Genomic DNA, 17,430 nt, shown 5'->3' with positions numbered 1-17,430 from the left:
CCTAGCAAGAGAGTTACGTCACTGAGGGGTCAGAACGTGAGAGGGTCACGTGGTTCATGCAGCCGCCCAATAGTTCCAAACGAAGCTTGGCGGGTCATTTAAATGAACTGCTTAGCCGCGGTTTCTGCTAACTACTAACCCATATTTCAGATTTTTACATTTCTATATATAGATATAGATATATTCCAACGTGACACATATTCTGTGCGCACTGTTTGGAACTATCCGGGGCTCTCATGATCCGCCATTGCTGTTAAATAATTGGCCCACTGACGTCTACGGAGTTGACGCAACTCTCTCTTTCTAGGGCTCGGATGTTAAGCACCAACGAAGAAGTTGTTTTGTTTGTAAGCCCCGCCCCCTTCGAACAGCGAAAACCTCTGCAGCGGAATTACCGTCGGCCATCTTTTCACTCGTGTTCGGGTCGAGACGAGGCTGGTGCCCCACAGTGTCTTATGCCTCCGAGGTTGTTTTTGGGTCTAGACTGGGTCAGTACACACGCCAGAACCGCGGTGTAATCCAACTCCGCTACAGGTTGTGGGCCCAGAGTCACCCAGCGATTTACCGCCGAGACACATGTGGCGTCGGACAGCGTGTCTGGTGAGAGTTAGCATGCTATGCTAGCACCATGTCATGAGCAGGCGAGCCGCCGTGTCGGGGAGCCGCTGGTCTCGGCGCTCGTATTTGACGGAGGTGCCAAGAATGTTGAACAGTGAGAGGCGAACACTTCGGTGGTCTTCGGCTGCAAGTTCTAAAGGACACCGTTTTAACTGAGCCAGCCGACGATGAGGACGCGGAACCGGCGGAAGACGAGGAGAGACATGCCGAGGCGTATGCAGAGCTAATCCAGGTTCTGGATGATAGAAGCTTGTCGCGGGTCCTGCGAGAAGCGGTGGACAACGGTGCTTCATTAAGACCAACAGTAGCTAAATGAGGCCTCCATCGCAATTATTTACATGGTGTCGAGACCGATAAAACTACAAACAACCATGTTTTAAACAAAACCTTTAACTGAATTATCTGTATGTGTTGTCTTTCAGACCGTTGTCTTTATAACTGACATTACGTTTATCAAACAAGACATTGTTCTCCGAGACAAGGACGATAAGACGTTCCGCCATTGCTGTTTTCGATGACCTCACGACGTCAGGCTCCCCTCGGGCCCGTCACGTTGACGTACAACGAACAATACCATTGGTCAAACTGATGACGTCTCCGGCGAGTCGCAGAAACCAAAACCGTTTCCGTGACATTTCTGTCGCCTTTTCGCACCGCGACACTTCCTATTTGATGTGCACATCTTCATTCATCCGAGTTCATTGTGTTATTTGCGAATTAATCGCGCTAGGTGTGTACGGAATTAGTAGCCGCTAGCCGGTAAGGCGACATACCAAATAAATATAGAGGCTAAGTTAATAAATCAAGAACGTCAGGCTCGTGCATCGATTTATCTTGAAACGTCCTCGGACGGAAGAGGTGCCGGGCCCGAGCTTCCTCCACCTGCCACCCTGAAGATAAACAAGATGGGCAAGGAGAAGAGGAGGAGCAGCGGCAGCAGGAGCCTGCTTCCTCCACCTGCCACCCTGAAGATAAACAAGATGGGCAAGGAGAAGAGGAGGAGCAGCGGCAGCAGGAGCCTGCTTCCTCCACCTGCCACCCTGAAGATAAACAAGATGGGCAAGGAGAAGAGGAGGAGCAGCTGCAGCAGGAGCCTGCTTCCTCCACCTGCCACCCTGAAGATAAACAAGATGGGCAAGGAGAAGAGGAGGAGCAGCGGCAGCAGGAGCCTGCTTCCTCCACCTGCCACCCTGAAGATAAACAAGATGGGCAAGGAGAAGAGGAGGAGCAGCAGGAGCCTGCTTCCTCCACCTGCCACCCTGAAGATAAACAAGATGGGCAAGGAGAACAGGAGGAGCAGCTGCAGCAGGAGCCTGCTTCCTCCACCTGCCACCCTGAAGATAAACAAGATGGGCAAGGAGAAGAGGAGGAGCAGCGGCAGCAGGAGCCTGCTTCCTCCACCTGCCACCCTGAAGATAAACAAGATGGGCAAGGAGAAGAGGAGGAGCAGCGGCAGCAGGAGCCTGCTTCCTCCACCTGCCACCCTGAAGATAAACAAGATGGGCAAGGAGAAGAGTAGATGGAAGATGAGAAAGAAGAGGAGAAAGAAGATCAGCCAGAGGAAGAGGAGATGGAGAGGGAGTTGCACCACCAGGCACTGCCAGCTACCGAGGTCACTAGCCATGCTAATCCAAGTGCTAGTAGAGCTAACGTTAGTGACATTAGCCAGCGACCTGGGGATGGACCCCGGTGCCCAATCAGGAAAAATTACCCTTCACGGCTAGTGGGTGTCGAGTTTGTAAAGAAGATATGCACGTGAGACAAAACGTATCTGAATCTGCAACTCTTTTTATTAGCTTCCTCAGCTTCCTCCAACATGTCAAACAATCCCCCACGCACCCAGCAGCGCCCCCACTACTAAGTCCTCCCACCAGTCAAAGACATGTCAATCAATCATCTTATGAACTAACATACAATAACACCAGAATGGGTAGCCAGCAATGCTGCCTGGTTTGACAGCTGGATGGAACAGTCGATCGAGAAGGACTCGGCCTTCTGCTTCGCCCGTCGACAGTTTTTGGGTGGTGGTGGGCAGCGGTTCCGTTCCGAGCCGGCCCTCACTCATGATGGCTATAAAGACTGGAAGAACGCAACAGCAGCTTTTAAAAAGCACAATGGGAGTTTGGCACACAGGTTTGCCGTGGAGGCATGGGCTGAGTTAAACTGGCAACCAACGACGGCTGGAGACTGGACAACAGGACCGACGCTGGGCGCTGAAGAGCCGCGAGAGAAAACCGTGAGTACGAGAGCTGCCGTGACGTCCCTACGCTACCCTGCGGGTCAAGGCGTCGCTCCGCGGGGTCATCGGGAGGATGAGGGGGTCTGGAAACAAGGGCAACTTTGTGCAGCTGCTAAACTTAATTGGCGAATTTGACCAGACGGCGGCAAAGAAAAGGACAGACAACCCCCCAAAAAACAAACAAAAAACAACAAATCCACGCACAAAGACGTCCAAGACGAGATGTTTGGAACCATGGCTGAAATGGCGAGAGGAGCAGTGAGTGATGAAACCAGGGAGGCTGAACATTTCGCCCTACTGGTTGACGAAAGCAAAGACATCAGTAAAAGCGAACAAGTGTCCGCTGCTGTGCGGTATATAAAAGGAGGAGAAGCGCGTGAGGAACTCGTGCACTTCACGCACGCCGGTGGCCCGGATGCCGACTCGCTGCTGCAGAGCATGAAGCGGACCCTCGGCCCGGCAGCACTGACCAAAACACGTGTGTTCTGACGGGGCCGCTGTCACGTCGGGCTGCAAGAACGGAGTACAGCAGACGTTTAAACCGGAGGTGCCGGGTGCGTTGTACGTCCACCGCGCATGCGCACAGACTGAACCTAGTGTCGGTTGATGCGGTCAGCAACGTGGAGGCAGCAGCAGATCTTTTGTTCCAAGTGTACAAATGTTGTGCAACTTTTTCTCCAACTCGGTCGCTCATGACATATTTATCAAGAAACGGAGAGGAATGGCAACTGCACCGCCAGTCGAACTTCAGAGCCTGTCCGACACCCGCCGGGCCCGTCAGTACTCAGCGTCGGTGGCTGTCCGTCAGTCACTACCTGCACTTAGAGCAACACTCGTGGATGTCCTGTCTCAGTCCAGTGCACGGAGGAGAACCGAGGCCAGAGCCGTGAGGGGACGTACCGATGAACACGTTTCTTGCTCCCCACGCGTTTCCAGGATCCCTTCCGCACCACAAAGGCCATGTCTGACCAGCTCCAACCTCCCAGCCTTCAGCTGGACACACCAGTGGAGCTAGCGGACTCTGCGATAGATAGAGGAGTCGTGGAGGGAAACCCGGGAACGAGCAACGGACCTGTGCGTCAAAGCCGGAGTACAGTGCGGGACCCCCCCCCCGGAAAGGAGACGGGCACAGCGCCCTCGACGGCTACACGAGTGTGTTGTCGAGGCCCCATCGAGCGCTCACCTGTCGCTCATATGCCCCCCCCCAGATGCGCTGCGTGCGCACGCGGTTTCTACCGCTGATCGACAGACAGACTTGTGGTTTCTCAGCCGAGGCTGGAGGTGTGCTCCCCGGAGTCTCACCCCAAACACGCGTCTTCCCTAGACGAGACGTCTGTGCAGCCCGCGGCCCGGTTCTGCGGAGTGACGGAAGAGAACCTCACCGCGGAGCTGCACCAGGTGGAGCGCCTGCTGGCAAGAGAGAAGAGCAAGCGACATGCTGTGGATGACATGGCGGACTTTCTTGCGTTAATGCGGCCCTGCCAGCACGCTTTACACCAACTCTTCCGCACCGCCCGGACTCTGCCTGTCACCTCTGCAACGTGCGGACGCAGCTTCTCTTGCCTCCATCCAGAACTCTGTACGGAACCGCAGCCCGGCCCGAGACGGCAGCCCGGCCCGGGACGGCAGCCCGGCCCTGTTGGCCACCAACAAACAAAGGACGGAGGCCTCGGAGGTCCAGACATCACTGACGTGTTTGCCAACAACCACAAGAAGCGCCGGACTGTGCTGCTCTCAAGCCGTCAACGGTGAGTCTGACTACACTGTAAATGAGCTGACATGGTTGATTCGGAAACTCTGCTGACAGCATGGTCTTTCTCTGAGACGCATTGTTTACTGTTGCCATGGTGTTGCAGCCTCCTTGTTAGCCTAGCCTAGCCTGGTTCAGCAGAGCTTAACTTCCGGTGTTAGCTTTGGGCTGCGCTTGTGGTTATTTCGCTTCTCCTGTCGGGGATGGTAGTTTTTAACTTGCACGTGTTTGTAGTTCATTGTGCTCTGGGTCAGTTTAATGACTGGAGGAAAGCTGACTTGGGTCCTCCTCGGGTTGCTAAGCGACCGGGCAGCAGTCTGTCAAGACTTAGCGAGGTGCAGCGAGTGAGTCAGACGGAGTGACACGTTTTGTTCTGGTTCTGGTTCTGTTTCTTAATGCTGCCGCCGTGCAGAATAGAAGCGGTGTGTTGGTTCTAGTTCTGGTTCTTAATGCTGCCGCCGTGCAGAATAGAAGCGGTGTGTTGGTTCTGGTTCTGGTTCTTAATGCTGCCGCCGTGCAGAATAGAAGCAGTGTGTTGGTTCTGGTTCTGGTTCTTAATGCTGCCGCCGTGCAGAATAGCAGCGGTGTGTTGGTTCTGGTTCTGGTTCTGGTTCTTGATGCTGCCGCCGTGCGGAATAGCAGCGGTGTGTGTGCTGTCTCCATGCAGCGTGTGAACGAGTCCGCATGAACACCGTCCTGTCTAAACTTGGTAGTAGGCCCGTGACCGTCCGTACGACTGCTGCTCTCGATGTAGGCTAATGTTGCGTGTGAAAAGGGAGTCTGCGGTGCAGCCGTCTTGCATAGTAGCCTAATGCGTGGTATTTATAGTTGTTTGGGAGGGAGGGGGCGCTATTCCATTGTGTATTTATTCACGTTGAAATTCTGATATTGATCCAAGCCCGACCACTGCATGAATTAGGCCTACCGTAGTTTAACCAAGAAAAGTACTCTGGCGCCGCCGCTGCTGCTAACATAAAAAAAGCCATGTTTGTTAAACAAATAAGAATTTAGTATATTGAACATAAATAAATTATTTTTAGTAAACATAACTTTAATATATGCAATCGATGTACATGATTTTTTATGTAAATCCAACACTCCCCCCCCCCCCAGTGTATAAACAGAAGTCCGCTCTGGAGTATATCCAGGCCCCTATGCATCATGGGAGATTTACTCCCATTTTCTTACTCTGTTAATGTAGTGTGACATGGCCTGCCATGTTGATTGAGGTTTTGTTGGGTTTATGTTTTAAGTATGAGAGCAGTAGTCACTTGATGAAGAATGAATGAGAAACAGTCTCAGCAGATGAAGACTGACCTCTACTACCGGTGTCTACATACCACTCCGAGTAATACGCCACGTGTCTTGTTGCGTACTCAGTAATCCGGGTGTCGAAATCCCTCATTGAAACATCACATCCCGGTTGCTTTAAAACCCCAAAACATGCTGCACCACAAACGGGTCCACCCCAAGGATCGTACCCCGGTACAAACCGAGCAATATAGCGTACCTGTTAAGTTCTGGGAAGATTGCTGTGACTTGTACATCGGGGAAACCATGGAGACCTGGGCGAAGTGGATGGGCTAACACAGGAGAGCTAACACGTCAGCCCATCCTGGCCTTACTCCCCCATCCTGGCCTTACTCCCCATCCTGGCCTTACTCCCCCATCCTGGCCTTACTCCCCCATCCTGGCCTTACTCCCCCATCCTGGCCTTACTCCCCATCCTGGCCTTACTCCCCCATCCTGGCCTTACTCCCCATCCTGGCCTTACTCCCCCATCCTGGCCTTACTCCCCATCCTGGCCTTACCCCTCCTTCCTGGCCTTACTCCCCCATCCTGGCCTTACTCCCCATCCTGGCCTTACTCCCCCATCCTGGCCTTACTCCCCCATCCTGGCCTTACTCCCCATCCTGGCCTTACTCCCCCATCCTGGCCTTACTCCCCATCCTGGCCTTACCCCTCCTTCCTGGCCTTACTCCCCCATCCTGGCCTTACCCCTCCTTCCTGGCCTTATTCCCCCATCCTGGCCTTACTTCCCCATCCTGGCCTTACTCCCCATCCTGGCCTTACTCCCCCATCCTGGCCTTACTCCCCCATCCTGGCCTTACTCCTCCATCCTGGCCTTACTCCCCATCCTGGCCTTCCTCCCCCATCCTGGCCTTCCTCCCCCATCCTGGCCTTACCCCCCCATCCTGGCCTTACTCCCCATCCTGGCCTTACTCCCCCATCCTGGCCTTACTCCCCATCCTGGCCTTACTTCCCCATCCTGGCCTTACTCCCCATCCTGGCCTTACTCCCCCATCCTGGCCTTACTTCCCCATCCTGGCCTTACTCCCCATCCTGGCCTTACTCCCCATCCTGGCCTTACTCCCCCATCCTGGCCTTACTCCCCATCCTGGCCTTACTTCCCCATCCTGGCCTTACTCCCCATCCTGGCCTTACTCCCCCATCCTGGCCTTACTCCCCATCCTGGCCTTACTCCCCCATCCTGGCCTTACTCCCCATCCTGGCCTTACTTCCCCATCCTGGCCTTACTCCCCATCCTGGCCTTACTCCCCCATCCTGGCCTTACTCCCCATCCTGGCCTTACTCCCCATCCTGGCCTTACTCCCCCATCCTGGCCTTACTCCACCATCCTGGCCTTACTCCCCCATCCTGGCCTTACTCCCCATCCTGGCCTTACTCCCCCATCCTGGCCTTACTCCACCATCCTGGCCTTACTCCCCCATCCTGGCCTTACTCCCCATCCTGGCCTTACTTCCCCATCCTGGCCTTACTTCCCCATCCTGGCCTTACTCCCCATCCTGGCCTTACTTCCCCATCCTGGCCTTACTCCCCATCCTGGCCTTACTCCACCATCCTGGCCTTACTCCCCCATCCTGGCCTTACTCCCCATCCTGGCCTTACTCCCCCATCCTGGCCTTACTCCCCATCCTGGCCTTACTCCCCATCCTGGCCTTACTCCCCCATCCTGGCCTTACTCCCCCATCCTGGCCTTACTCCCCCATCCTGGCCTTACTCCCCATCCTGGCCTTACCCCTCCTTCCACCTGGTCTCTTGCACACACAGTATGCCTACCTTTCTGCTCTCCATCATGTCAGCCAGCTCTCTCCCTCTACCAGTCATAGTGCCAACATTCAAAGTTCCGACTCGCTCCGCCAGTCTTTTACCCCTCCCCGTCTCCTGCTGCCTCTGCACATGCCTTCTCCCTCTCCTACTTCGCCCAAAAGTATCATAGTTTCCACCGGCACCCTGCTGGCCAACAGTACGTGTTGTACTGTGATCATTATGAAATGTTAGAATAATGGTAATGTAGCCATATTGCCGTTAGGGGTAGCTGTTTCTTGGGAGATGTTGTTTTCGGGAGTTTCTGGGTTATGGGGATCTCTCTATTTAGTTTCGTCTCTGTGTGTTGTAAGCTCCTTCGCCCCTACAAGATAGTCGGCATCGACCTCTGTATGTACATATTGTTTTTGCCCGGCCTAGATGAAGGATGTTGGAGCATGAAGTTGTCGAGTGGTCCTTTTTAGAGGTAGAAGATTCCATAGTACCAGTGGTGGTCGTTTGGTAACCCAGACCTCGACCGATCGAGAATGGAAATATGATTTATGATCCACATATTTGATTTGGCAAAATTTTACACTGGATGTCCCTCCTGATGCAACCCTCCCCATTTATCCGGGCTTGGGACCGACACTAAGAATGCACTGGCTTGTGCATCCTCAGTGGCTGGAGGAACAAATCGGAATAATTCAAAACAACTCTTAATTTTTTGAATACAAAAGGATGTGATTTTAAAGTCCTCAAACAGCAGAGAGGAGGCGCTGTTTCTGTCTAGCTCATAGTGAAGTTGACTGAAAATTGGAGACAGTCCCACATGAAAGTGCAATGCCATGGTAATATTTAATGCCTGTCTGACTATAAAGTTGTAGTGCAATGAGGAGACAAGGTGCACACTTTTGATTTTTCATTTCAGTGTGAATATTATATGAAACAGTCTACTACTACTACTACTACTACTACTACTACTACTTTTGGCTGCTCCCGTTAGGGGGCGCCACAGCAGACCATCCGTTTCCATCTCTTCCTGTCCTCTGCATCTTCCTCTGTCACACCAGCCACCTGCATGTCCTCCCTCACCACATCCATAAACCTCCTCTTTGGCCTTCCTCTTCTCCTCTTCCCTGGCAGCTCCATATTCAGCATCCTTCTCCCAGTATACCCAGCATCTCTCCTCCACACATGTCCAAACCATCTCCGTCTTGTCTCTCTTGCTTTGTCTCTAAACCGTCCAACCTGAGCTGTCCCTCTAATATAATCGTTCCTAATCCTGTCCTTCTTCATCACTCCCAGTGGAAATCTTATCATCTTCATCTCTGCCACCTCCAGCTCCACCTCCTGTCTTTTCATCAGTGCCACTGTCTCCAAACCATACAACATAGCTGGTCTCACTACCATCTTGTAAACCTTCCCTTTAACTCTTGCTGGTACCCTTCTGTCACAAATCACTCCTGACACTCTTCTCCACCCACTCCACCCTGCCTGCACTCTCTTCTACTTTGGACAGTTGACCCCAAGTATTTAAACTTCATATGCCTTCATCACCTCCACTCCTTGCATCCTCACCATTCCACTGTCCTCCCTCTCATTCATACATATGTATTCCATCTTGTTTCTACTGACTTTCATTCCTCTTCTCTCCAGTGCATACCTCCACCTCTCCAGGCTCTCCTCCACCTGCACCCCACTCTCGCTACAGATCACAATGTCATCCGCAAACATCATAGTATAATATACATATATACATATCTAAATACATATATATGTATGTATTTATATGTATATGTATATGTATATATAATAATGAATAATAAGACATAGAAGTGAAAAAGCAGATTACAGTGACCTTCATACTCCCTCACACCTCCTCACCTTCCAGAAGACAAAGCACAGCAGACACAAGAGCAGCAGGCCTGAGATGACTGACAGAACCACATAGCCAATAGGAACCTCCCTCTCCCCATCTGGACCCCGCCACAAGACACTGGTTTGAGTCTACACATACACAAACACACACACACACAAACACACACACACACCGAGAGTTAAATATCATTTATCTGACTGTTATCCAAAGAGACTGACTGTAGAATAATGGTCAGTCAAACAGAATGTGTGTGCGTTTACCTGTGTGTGTCCACTAGATAGTTGTCGAGGCTGCACTTTTGATGATGCGTTGATGACATCATAGGTAGCAGAAGACATTAGGTCATAGTTCTGATATGGAGTCTGGAGGAGTAAGATTAGTGTCACCGTCATATTTTTGAAGTTATAGTCCCTGAGTGTCCTCACCTCCATGGAGATGTTGGTGAGGTGAGTGTTATTTCCCAGAGAGCCATTCAAAGTGAACCAGAGTTAGTGATTATCTGACATGTGCTGGAGTAGAAAGTCTAAAAGTAGATGTTTGTTTATGTCTGTGAATGTTCTCATTCATCCAGCTCATGGTTATTATCTAAAGGAGTTGAATCAAGTATATACCAAGTCCAGTTGCACTTGATTCAACTGCTTTGGATGTTTGTTTATATGTGGCTCTTCAGTTCAGCATTTTTCTTCTGGTAGAACACCTTCACCAACAGGTAGTACTACATCAATAAGTACAACCCAGGTTGCACCAGGTTTTCTTTGTGTTTCTGGCACAACAGCCCTGCTGACTCTCATTCATTTGGAATGAAGCTCAGCCCACACTCACCTCACCACCACCTACACAGGACACACACTGGTCCAATAACACCAGCACGTTCATACATGTAACTTGAAAGTGAGACACACAGCCAGAGTGTGTGTGTGTGTGTGTGTGTGTGTGTGTGTGTGTGTGTGTGTTATTACCTGTGTGAATGTGTGTATCCAGAGTCTGGCTGAGATTCGGACCACTGCGCTGATGCCTCTCTCCAACGACTTCACCTGACACTCAAATCTAACACACTCAACTTCAGCTACACTGCAGTTCTACCATACACACACACACACACACACACACACACACACACACACACACACACACACACACACACACATGTAGTAGGAACACACACACAGTAGTCCGATAATGGTTGAAGATTGGGGTTTTGAAGTTCAACTGATGAAGTTTGGGGTTTGAATCAGCTTAAATGTACAAAAGGATGATCACAAAAAGTGACACAAATAGTGGGGAATGCAAATTACAACTCAGCTGGACAGCGCCACCAATTACAATCAAGACCAAAGCTCATCTGCAGTAAGCTGAACGTTTATCAAATACTTTCATTCTGAGCCTCAAAAATGTCAAATCCACCTAAGACCACATCACACACTGTGTGTGTGTGTGTGTGTGTGTGTGTGTGTGTGTGTGTGTGTGTGTGTGTGTGTGTGTGTGTGTGTGTGTGTGTGTGTGTGTGTGTGTGTGTGTTTCTCTCTCAGTCTGTATACCACATGTATGGTGTCTCTGCTCTGACTCTGGGGGTTCGTCTCCACCTGCTGGCTGGAACCAGGAGCTACAGCAACACTGGAATTCTCCTCCAAGTGGACAGAGAGAGAAATGAGTGTGACAGGGTTCTACTAAGACAAAGACACTCAGACAGAAAGATAGGCGAGGAATACGTAGACAGCTCATCCCTCTGTCTACTTACATCTATAGAGAAAGACAGACACAGACAGACAGATGAACAGGTATGTTACTTGGTATGCACTGATGTGAGGGTTTGGGGGGTGGTCACATGTCAGGGAATCCTCTGAGGCATTAGAAGAAACATAGAACAGGATGTGACCTCGCTGTGTGGAGGGGAAGTCCACCCGCAGCCTGGCGCTCACCGTACTCGGTCCCAGGTTCCGCAGCTACACACATCATTAATATCAATAATCAGTATAATATTTCTAATAATAATGTAATCAGTATTATCAATAATATCAACTACACATCACAAATACTATTGATGTTAATATTATCAGTAATATATAGTTATTGTCATCATGATCTAAATCATATTTTCAATGATATCAGTCTTCTCGATAACATCAATATCATCAAAATCTATATGTTCATCGCTGTATTGTGAGCCCAGTTACAGTGCTGACATAACATAGTCAACATACCTGCAGTATACCCTATCCAAAATAGTATCAGCATAATCAGTAATGTAACCATTTTTAATGTATGTTTTCATCATTATACATGTTAGAACAAATTGGACTGTGACTGTGAACACAAGCCCAGAATTCAGCCTTCATTGTTTGCTGATGATACCACCATTTAACTACATAGTCAGCCTGGTGCTAGCATGTTGTTAGCCTAGTAGCAGCATGTTTTAATCTGGTGGCAGTGGGTTGTAATGCTGATGTTTGCATGTTATTAGGCTGCTGTTTGCAAGTACTTGGCCTGGTGACTGCATGTAGTCTGGCTAGTGTCAATCAGAAATACTGGGCTAAGTGTAAACTTAATGCTAGTAGTCTGGTATAAACTTGGTGTTATCTTTGATTTACCAAGATATTACGTAGCTTGGTGTTAGCCAAGAGAAAGAAAGAAAAAACACAACTAGTCTTACCTCGTACACATGCTCAACCAGTGGACCAACTACCTCTAAATTCCCAGAATTCACTGCAGGCTGCCAGTCAGGGATGGGAAGGAGCACTTCTGGGGGGGAAGAGCCACTGAATAGAAACAGAAAGCCATTGCAGTGGTAATCAAAGAAAGTTGAATCCGTTCATCTGGACACAACGTTTACTGACAGATACGTTTACTCAGTGACATCTTCAGTCTAAACCGGAGAACCCAGAGAAAAACCACAGCCGACACGGGAAGAGCATGCAAACGCACCACAGAGGATGACCTGGGATGACCCCCAAGGTTGGACAACCCCGGGGTTTGAACCTAGGACCTTCTTGCTGTGAGGCGACAGCACTAACCACTGGGTCACCGTGCCGACCATTTTCTCCCTGTTAATGTTTTTTTAGGGAGTTGTTCCTCATCCAATGCAAGTGCCTAAGGAGACGGTGTTGTGTTCTTGTAAAGCCCCCTGAGGCAAATTTGTAATTTGTGGTATTGGGCTGTACAAATGATATTGACTGGACTATATTGGGAAAAGGATGCTGAATTTGGAGCTGCCAGGGAAGAGGAAAAGAGGGGGTTTATGGATGTGGTGAGGGGGGACATGCTGGGGGTTGGTGTGACAGAGGAAGATGCAGAGGACAGGAAGAGATGGGAATAGATGATCTGCTGTGGCGCCCCCTAACGGGAGCAGCCAAAAGTAGCAATAGTAGTAAATGTGTGTGTGTGGGGGCGGCATAAAATGATGATGAGGGGTGAATCGGGGTAAATTCAAATTGTAATGAAAATTCATATTCTTATTAATAATTATCATCTTATTATTACCCCCTGATTTCCAGCGTTGCTTCAGCCATCACCTGAATCCTCACTGTTGCCTCTTTACTGTCTGGATTTACACTGTTCTTACTGAAAGAGAGAGACAGGCACACAGTGACACAGAGACACACAAACACAGAAAGACAGAGGGAGATCCTTCTGCTTTCCAGGTTTCCTGTCTTGAAGTTCAACACCTTTTAAGTATGAGGACAAAAACTGTTTAGATTGAACAAATAGAAATGTTTGTTTGTTGGTAGGTAGGTAGGGAAGTAGGGAGGGAAGTAGGGAGGGAGGTAGGGAGGGCTGGAGGGAAAGGTATAACGACAGAGAGAAGAACTGTACCTTCTCATTCTTAAATTGAAGGAAATGTGACTTTCAACATCTTCCAGATGACCAACAGTGAAGAAAAGACCTGCATGAATCTATGTAAACACACACACACACACACACACACACACACACACACACGGGCACACATGGACATATATGTTGTATTATTAGTGTGTCTGGACTGGAGAACAGCTCAAATAATGTGTTTCTGTCAGTTCAGACTTGTTCCTGTTTGAGTACTTCTCATTTCAGCTGAATCGTGTTGATCATAAACTAAATACATCATGCTCTTCCGCTGCATGTACCATGAATTTACCGTGAATTTACCGAGCACTGTTCTGCTGACCAGATTATAGAGTATAGATTATAGCATATATAGTGTATAGAGTATGGATTATAGAGTAGATTATAGAGTATAGATTATAGTGTATAGATTATACCGTATATAGTGTATAGAGTTATAGACTATAGATTTTAGAGTGTGGATTATTGACTATTGCAAACTGTTCTCTTCTCTCACATGTCTTTTCTCTGTCTCTGAATGATTTCTTCTCCTTTCTCTTCTTCTGTGTGTGAATGCTGTTATGCGAGTCTCCCTTGTGTGAATGTGTAGTCTGTCCTCTTCCAAGGTCTCCATGGTGATGTGGTCACCAGCTGGACGCTGCCTGGCATCCTCCTCATCATATTCTTCATATATTTTATAATTCCATTATAATTGTGTTATCCTCTTTCAGTGTTGTATTGTGTAAATTATGTAAACACAACATCATTGCACGTTGTCCATCTTGGGAGAGAGATCCTTTATTGGTCTCGCTGGGGATGGTTCCCAGAGGCTGTTCATGGCCAACCACTGCCCCATTGCCTTGTGGGAAGTCTATTAAGACAAAGGCTATGGGAACCAACCCCGAGAGGAAAGTAACGTGTTTGGCGGCACACATTAGGTGGTTCTTCGACAGTCTGGAGTTTTCGGCAGCTTCCTGCAGTCATGATGGGTGACTGGTCATCCTGGGTATAAGCCCTTGCCACCAGGACCAACCTGTCATGGCAAAGACAGTGCTACTGAGGACTGCACGTCCCCTGTGGCACTCTAAAGACCTCCTTGTGTAGGTCTCCACCTCTGACCATGGTGTAAAATATCCAGCCTTATATCCCGTTGAAGTCTGGTGGTGTTGGGGTGTCTGGCAATGGGAGCAGGGTAGAATTGGCCTGGGAGCGCCTAGTCAGAGCCCTGCACATCAGCGGCACGGGGTATATGGTCACTAGCAGCTGGGATTGAGTAGCAGCCGGTTTCAGCAGACCCAGTGTGACTGGGCAGCCCTATTTAGGGACCACACTGCTCATCCCAATTGGGGAGGGGCCCAGAAAAGGTGGCCTAAAAATTGTCCACTCGAGGCGTCCAGGTAGCTTGACAGTCTATTCCATTGCTTACCAACACAGGGATCACCTGATCAAATCCCCATGTTACCTCCGGCTTGGTCGGGTGGCCCTACAGACACAATTGGCCGTGTCTGCGGGTGGGAAGTCAGATGTGGGTATGTGTCCTGGTTGCTGCACTAGCGCCTCCTCTGGTCGGTCGGGCGCCTGTTCAGGGGGGCGGAGAACTGGGGGGATTAGCGTGATCCTCCCACACACTCCGTCCCCCTGTCGAAACTCCTCACTGTCAGGTGAACAGAAGTGGCTGACGACTCCACATGTGTCCGATTCAGATTTAGACAACTTTATTCATCCCAGAAGGGCAATTCAGTTTTACAATCTACCCAGTCCATACACACACTCACAGACAAGTGGCAGTCATCAGTATGTCAGAGAATATAGACGGATCAGAGGAGGCATGTGGTAGTCTGCAGCCCTCCCTGGATCAGCAGAGGGGGTGGAGCAGAGACCCGGACAGCTCGGAAGAGTGGGGAAATTGGCCAGATACGATAAGGGAGAAAAAGGGGGTACTTTTTTTTTTTAATTGCCAACTCAACCAACCTCCGGAGTAGGTTACCGTAATTCCATCCTGCGGTAGAAACAAGGAAGTGATCCCATTCAAACTGGCAACATGGAATGTTGGGACTCTCCTTCATAATGATGGCAACAGACCACATTGAAGGACTGCGCTGATTGCTGAGGAACTGAGACGCTACAGCATGGACTTCGCTGCTCTCAGCGAAACCAGGCTCCTAGGTGAAGCTCCCTTAGAGAGGAAGGAGGAGGCTACACCTTTTTCTGGAGAGGCTATCCCCCTGGCAGACCACATCAGCATGGTGTTGGACTGGCAATCAAGAACAGCATTCTACCCAGCCTCACTGAAACACCCACCGGACTGAGAGGCTAATGACCCGCCGTCGCCCCCTAGCAAAGGTATGCTATGCCACTCTGTTAAGTGCATATGTGCCAGCACTACCATCTGACAAGGGTGTGAAGGACAGCTTCTACCAGCCGATGCCCTTCATCATACCCCAAAAAAGGACAAGACCTCTCTTCCAGGAGACTCTTTTTTTGCGACAGAATGGTACCATCCATCATCCATTATCCAAACTGCTTATCCTGCTCTCAGGGTGGCGGGATGCTGGAGCCTATACCAGCAGTCCCTGGGCAGCAGGCGGGGAGACACCCTGGACAGGTTGCCATTATGGTACCAGCAAGAGTTAAAAGGAAGATTTACAAGATGGTTGTGACACCAGCTATGTTGTATGGTTTGGAGACAGTGGCACTGATGAAAAGACAGGAGGTGGAGCTGGAGGTGGCAGAGATGAAGATGATAAGATTTTCCCTGGGAGTGATGAAGAAGGACAGGATTAGGAACGAGTATATTAGAGGGACAGCTCAGGTTGGACGGTTTGGAGACAAAGCAAGAGAGGCAAGATGGAGATGGTTTGGACATGTGTGGAGGAGAGATGCTGGGTATATTGGGAGAAGGATGCTGAATATGGAGCTGCCAGGGAAGAGGAGAAGAGGAAGGCCAAAGAGGAGGTTTATGGATGTGGTGAGGGAGGACATGCAGGTGGCTGGTGTGACAGAGGAAGATGCAGAGGACAGGAAGAGATGGAAACGGATGATCTGTTGTGGCGCCCCCTAACGGGAGCAGCCAAGAGTAGTGGTAGTAGTAGTAGTATCGGGCCAATTACCCCACTCTTCCGAGCCATGCCAGTCTCTGCTCCACCCCCTCTGCTGATCCAGGGAGGGCTGCAGACTACCACATGTCTCCTCCAATACATGTGGAGTCTCCAGCCGCTTCTTTTCACTTGACAGTGAGGAGTTTCACCAGGGGGCGTAGCGCATGGGAGCATCAATCTATTCCTCCAGTTCCCCCTCCCCCCTGAACAGGCGCCCCGACCGACCAGAGGAGGGGCCAGAGCAGCGCCCAGTACAAATACCCACATCCGGCTTGTCAGAACTACTACCCTGCTACTTGTTCTTAGCACTTACTGTATTCATTCATTTAAAAAACAAAAGAAAGAAAAATAAAATCTCTGTCTTGCACTTTACCTGTAGTGCTGCTGTTGCTCTTAGAAGCTTGTTTAGATGCTCGTATGACCTCTGGTCACTACTAGCTCTGCTCATCTCCTGCCTTACACGAGGCTCTTAGAAGCTTGTTTAGATGCTCGTATGACCTCTGGTCACTACTAGCTCTGCTCATCTCCTGCCTTACACGAGGCTCTTAGAAACTTGTTTAGATGCTCGTATGACCTCTGGTCACTACTAGCTCTGCTCATCTCCTGCCTTACACGAGGCTCTTAGAAGCTTGTTTAGATGCTCGTATGACCTCTGGTCACTACTAGCTCTGCTCATCTCCTGCCTTACACGAGGCTCTTAGAAACTTGTTTAGATGCTCGTATGACCTCTGGTCACTACTAGCTCTGCTCATCTCCTGCCTTACACGAGGCTCTTAGAAGCTTGTTTAGATGCTCGTATGACCTCTGGTCACTACTAGCTCTGCTCATCTCCTGCCTTACACGAGGCTCTTAGAAACTTGTTTAGATGCTCGTATGACCTCTGGTCACTACTAGCTCTGCTCATCTCCTGCGTTACACGAGGCTCTTAGAAGCTTGTTTAGATGCTCATATGACCTCTGGTCACTACTAGCTCTGCTCATCTCCTGCCTTACAC

At 49.8% G+C, this 17,430-nt stretch overlaps 1 protein-coding gene across 1 annotated transcript in view; it reads right to left on the bottom strand.

The window, feature by feature from the left end:
- itga2b (integrin, alpha 2b) overlaps positions 1 to 17,430 on the bottom strand; it is a 108,760-nt gene that overhangs the window by 10,657 nt on the left and 80,673 nt on the right. The window contains exons 23-30 of the mRNA XM_056288296.1: positions 13,348 to 13,427; positions 13,015 to 13,095; positions 12,188 to 12,293; positions 11,325 to 11,480; positions 11,076 to 11,162; positions 10,497 to 10,616; positions 9,798 to 9,899; positions 9,543 to 9,665 (exon numbers count right to left, since the gene is read on the bottom strand). Coding sequence (XP_056144271.1) covers positions 9,543 to 9,665; positions 9,798 to 9,899; positions 10,497 to 10,616; positions 11,076 to 11,162; positions 11,325 to 11,480; positions 12,188 to 12,293; positions 13,015 to 13,095; positions 13,348 to 13,427 — 855 coding nt within the window. The remainder of the gene's footprint in view (positions 1 to 9,542; positions 9,666 to 9,797; positions 9,900 to 10,496; positions 10,617 to 11,075; positions 11,163 to 11,324; positions 11,481 to 12,187; positions 12,294 to 13,014; positions 13,096 to 13,347; positions 13,428 to 17,430) is intronic.

Source organism: Lampris incognitus, chromosome 10, assembly GCF_029633865.1.
Source record: "Lampris incognitus isolate fLamInc1 chromosome 10, fLamInc1.hap2, whole genome shotgun sequence".
Classification (NCBI taxonomy): domain Eukaryota; kingdom Metazoa; phylum Chordata; class Actinopteri; order Lampriformes; family Lampridae; genus Lampris; species Lampris incognitus.
This window is presented reverse-complemented; position numbering and strand designations above follow the sequence as displayed.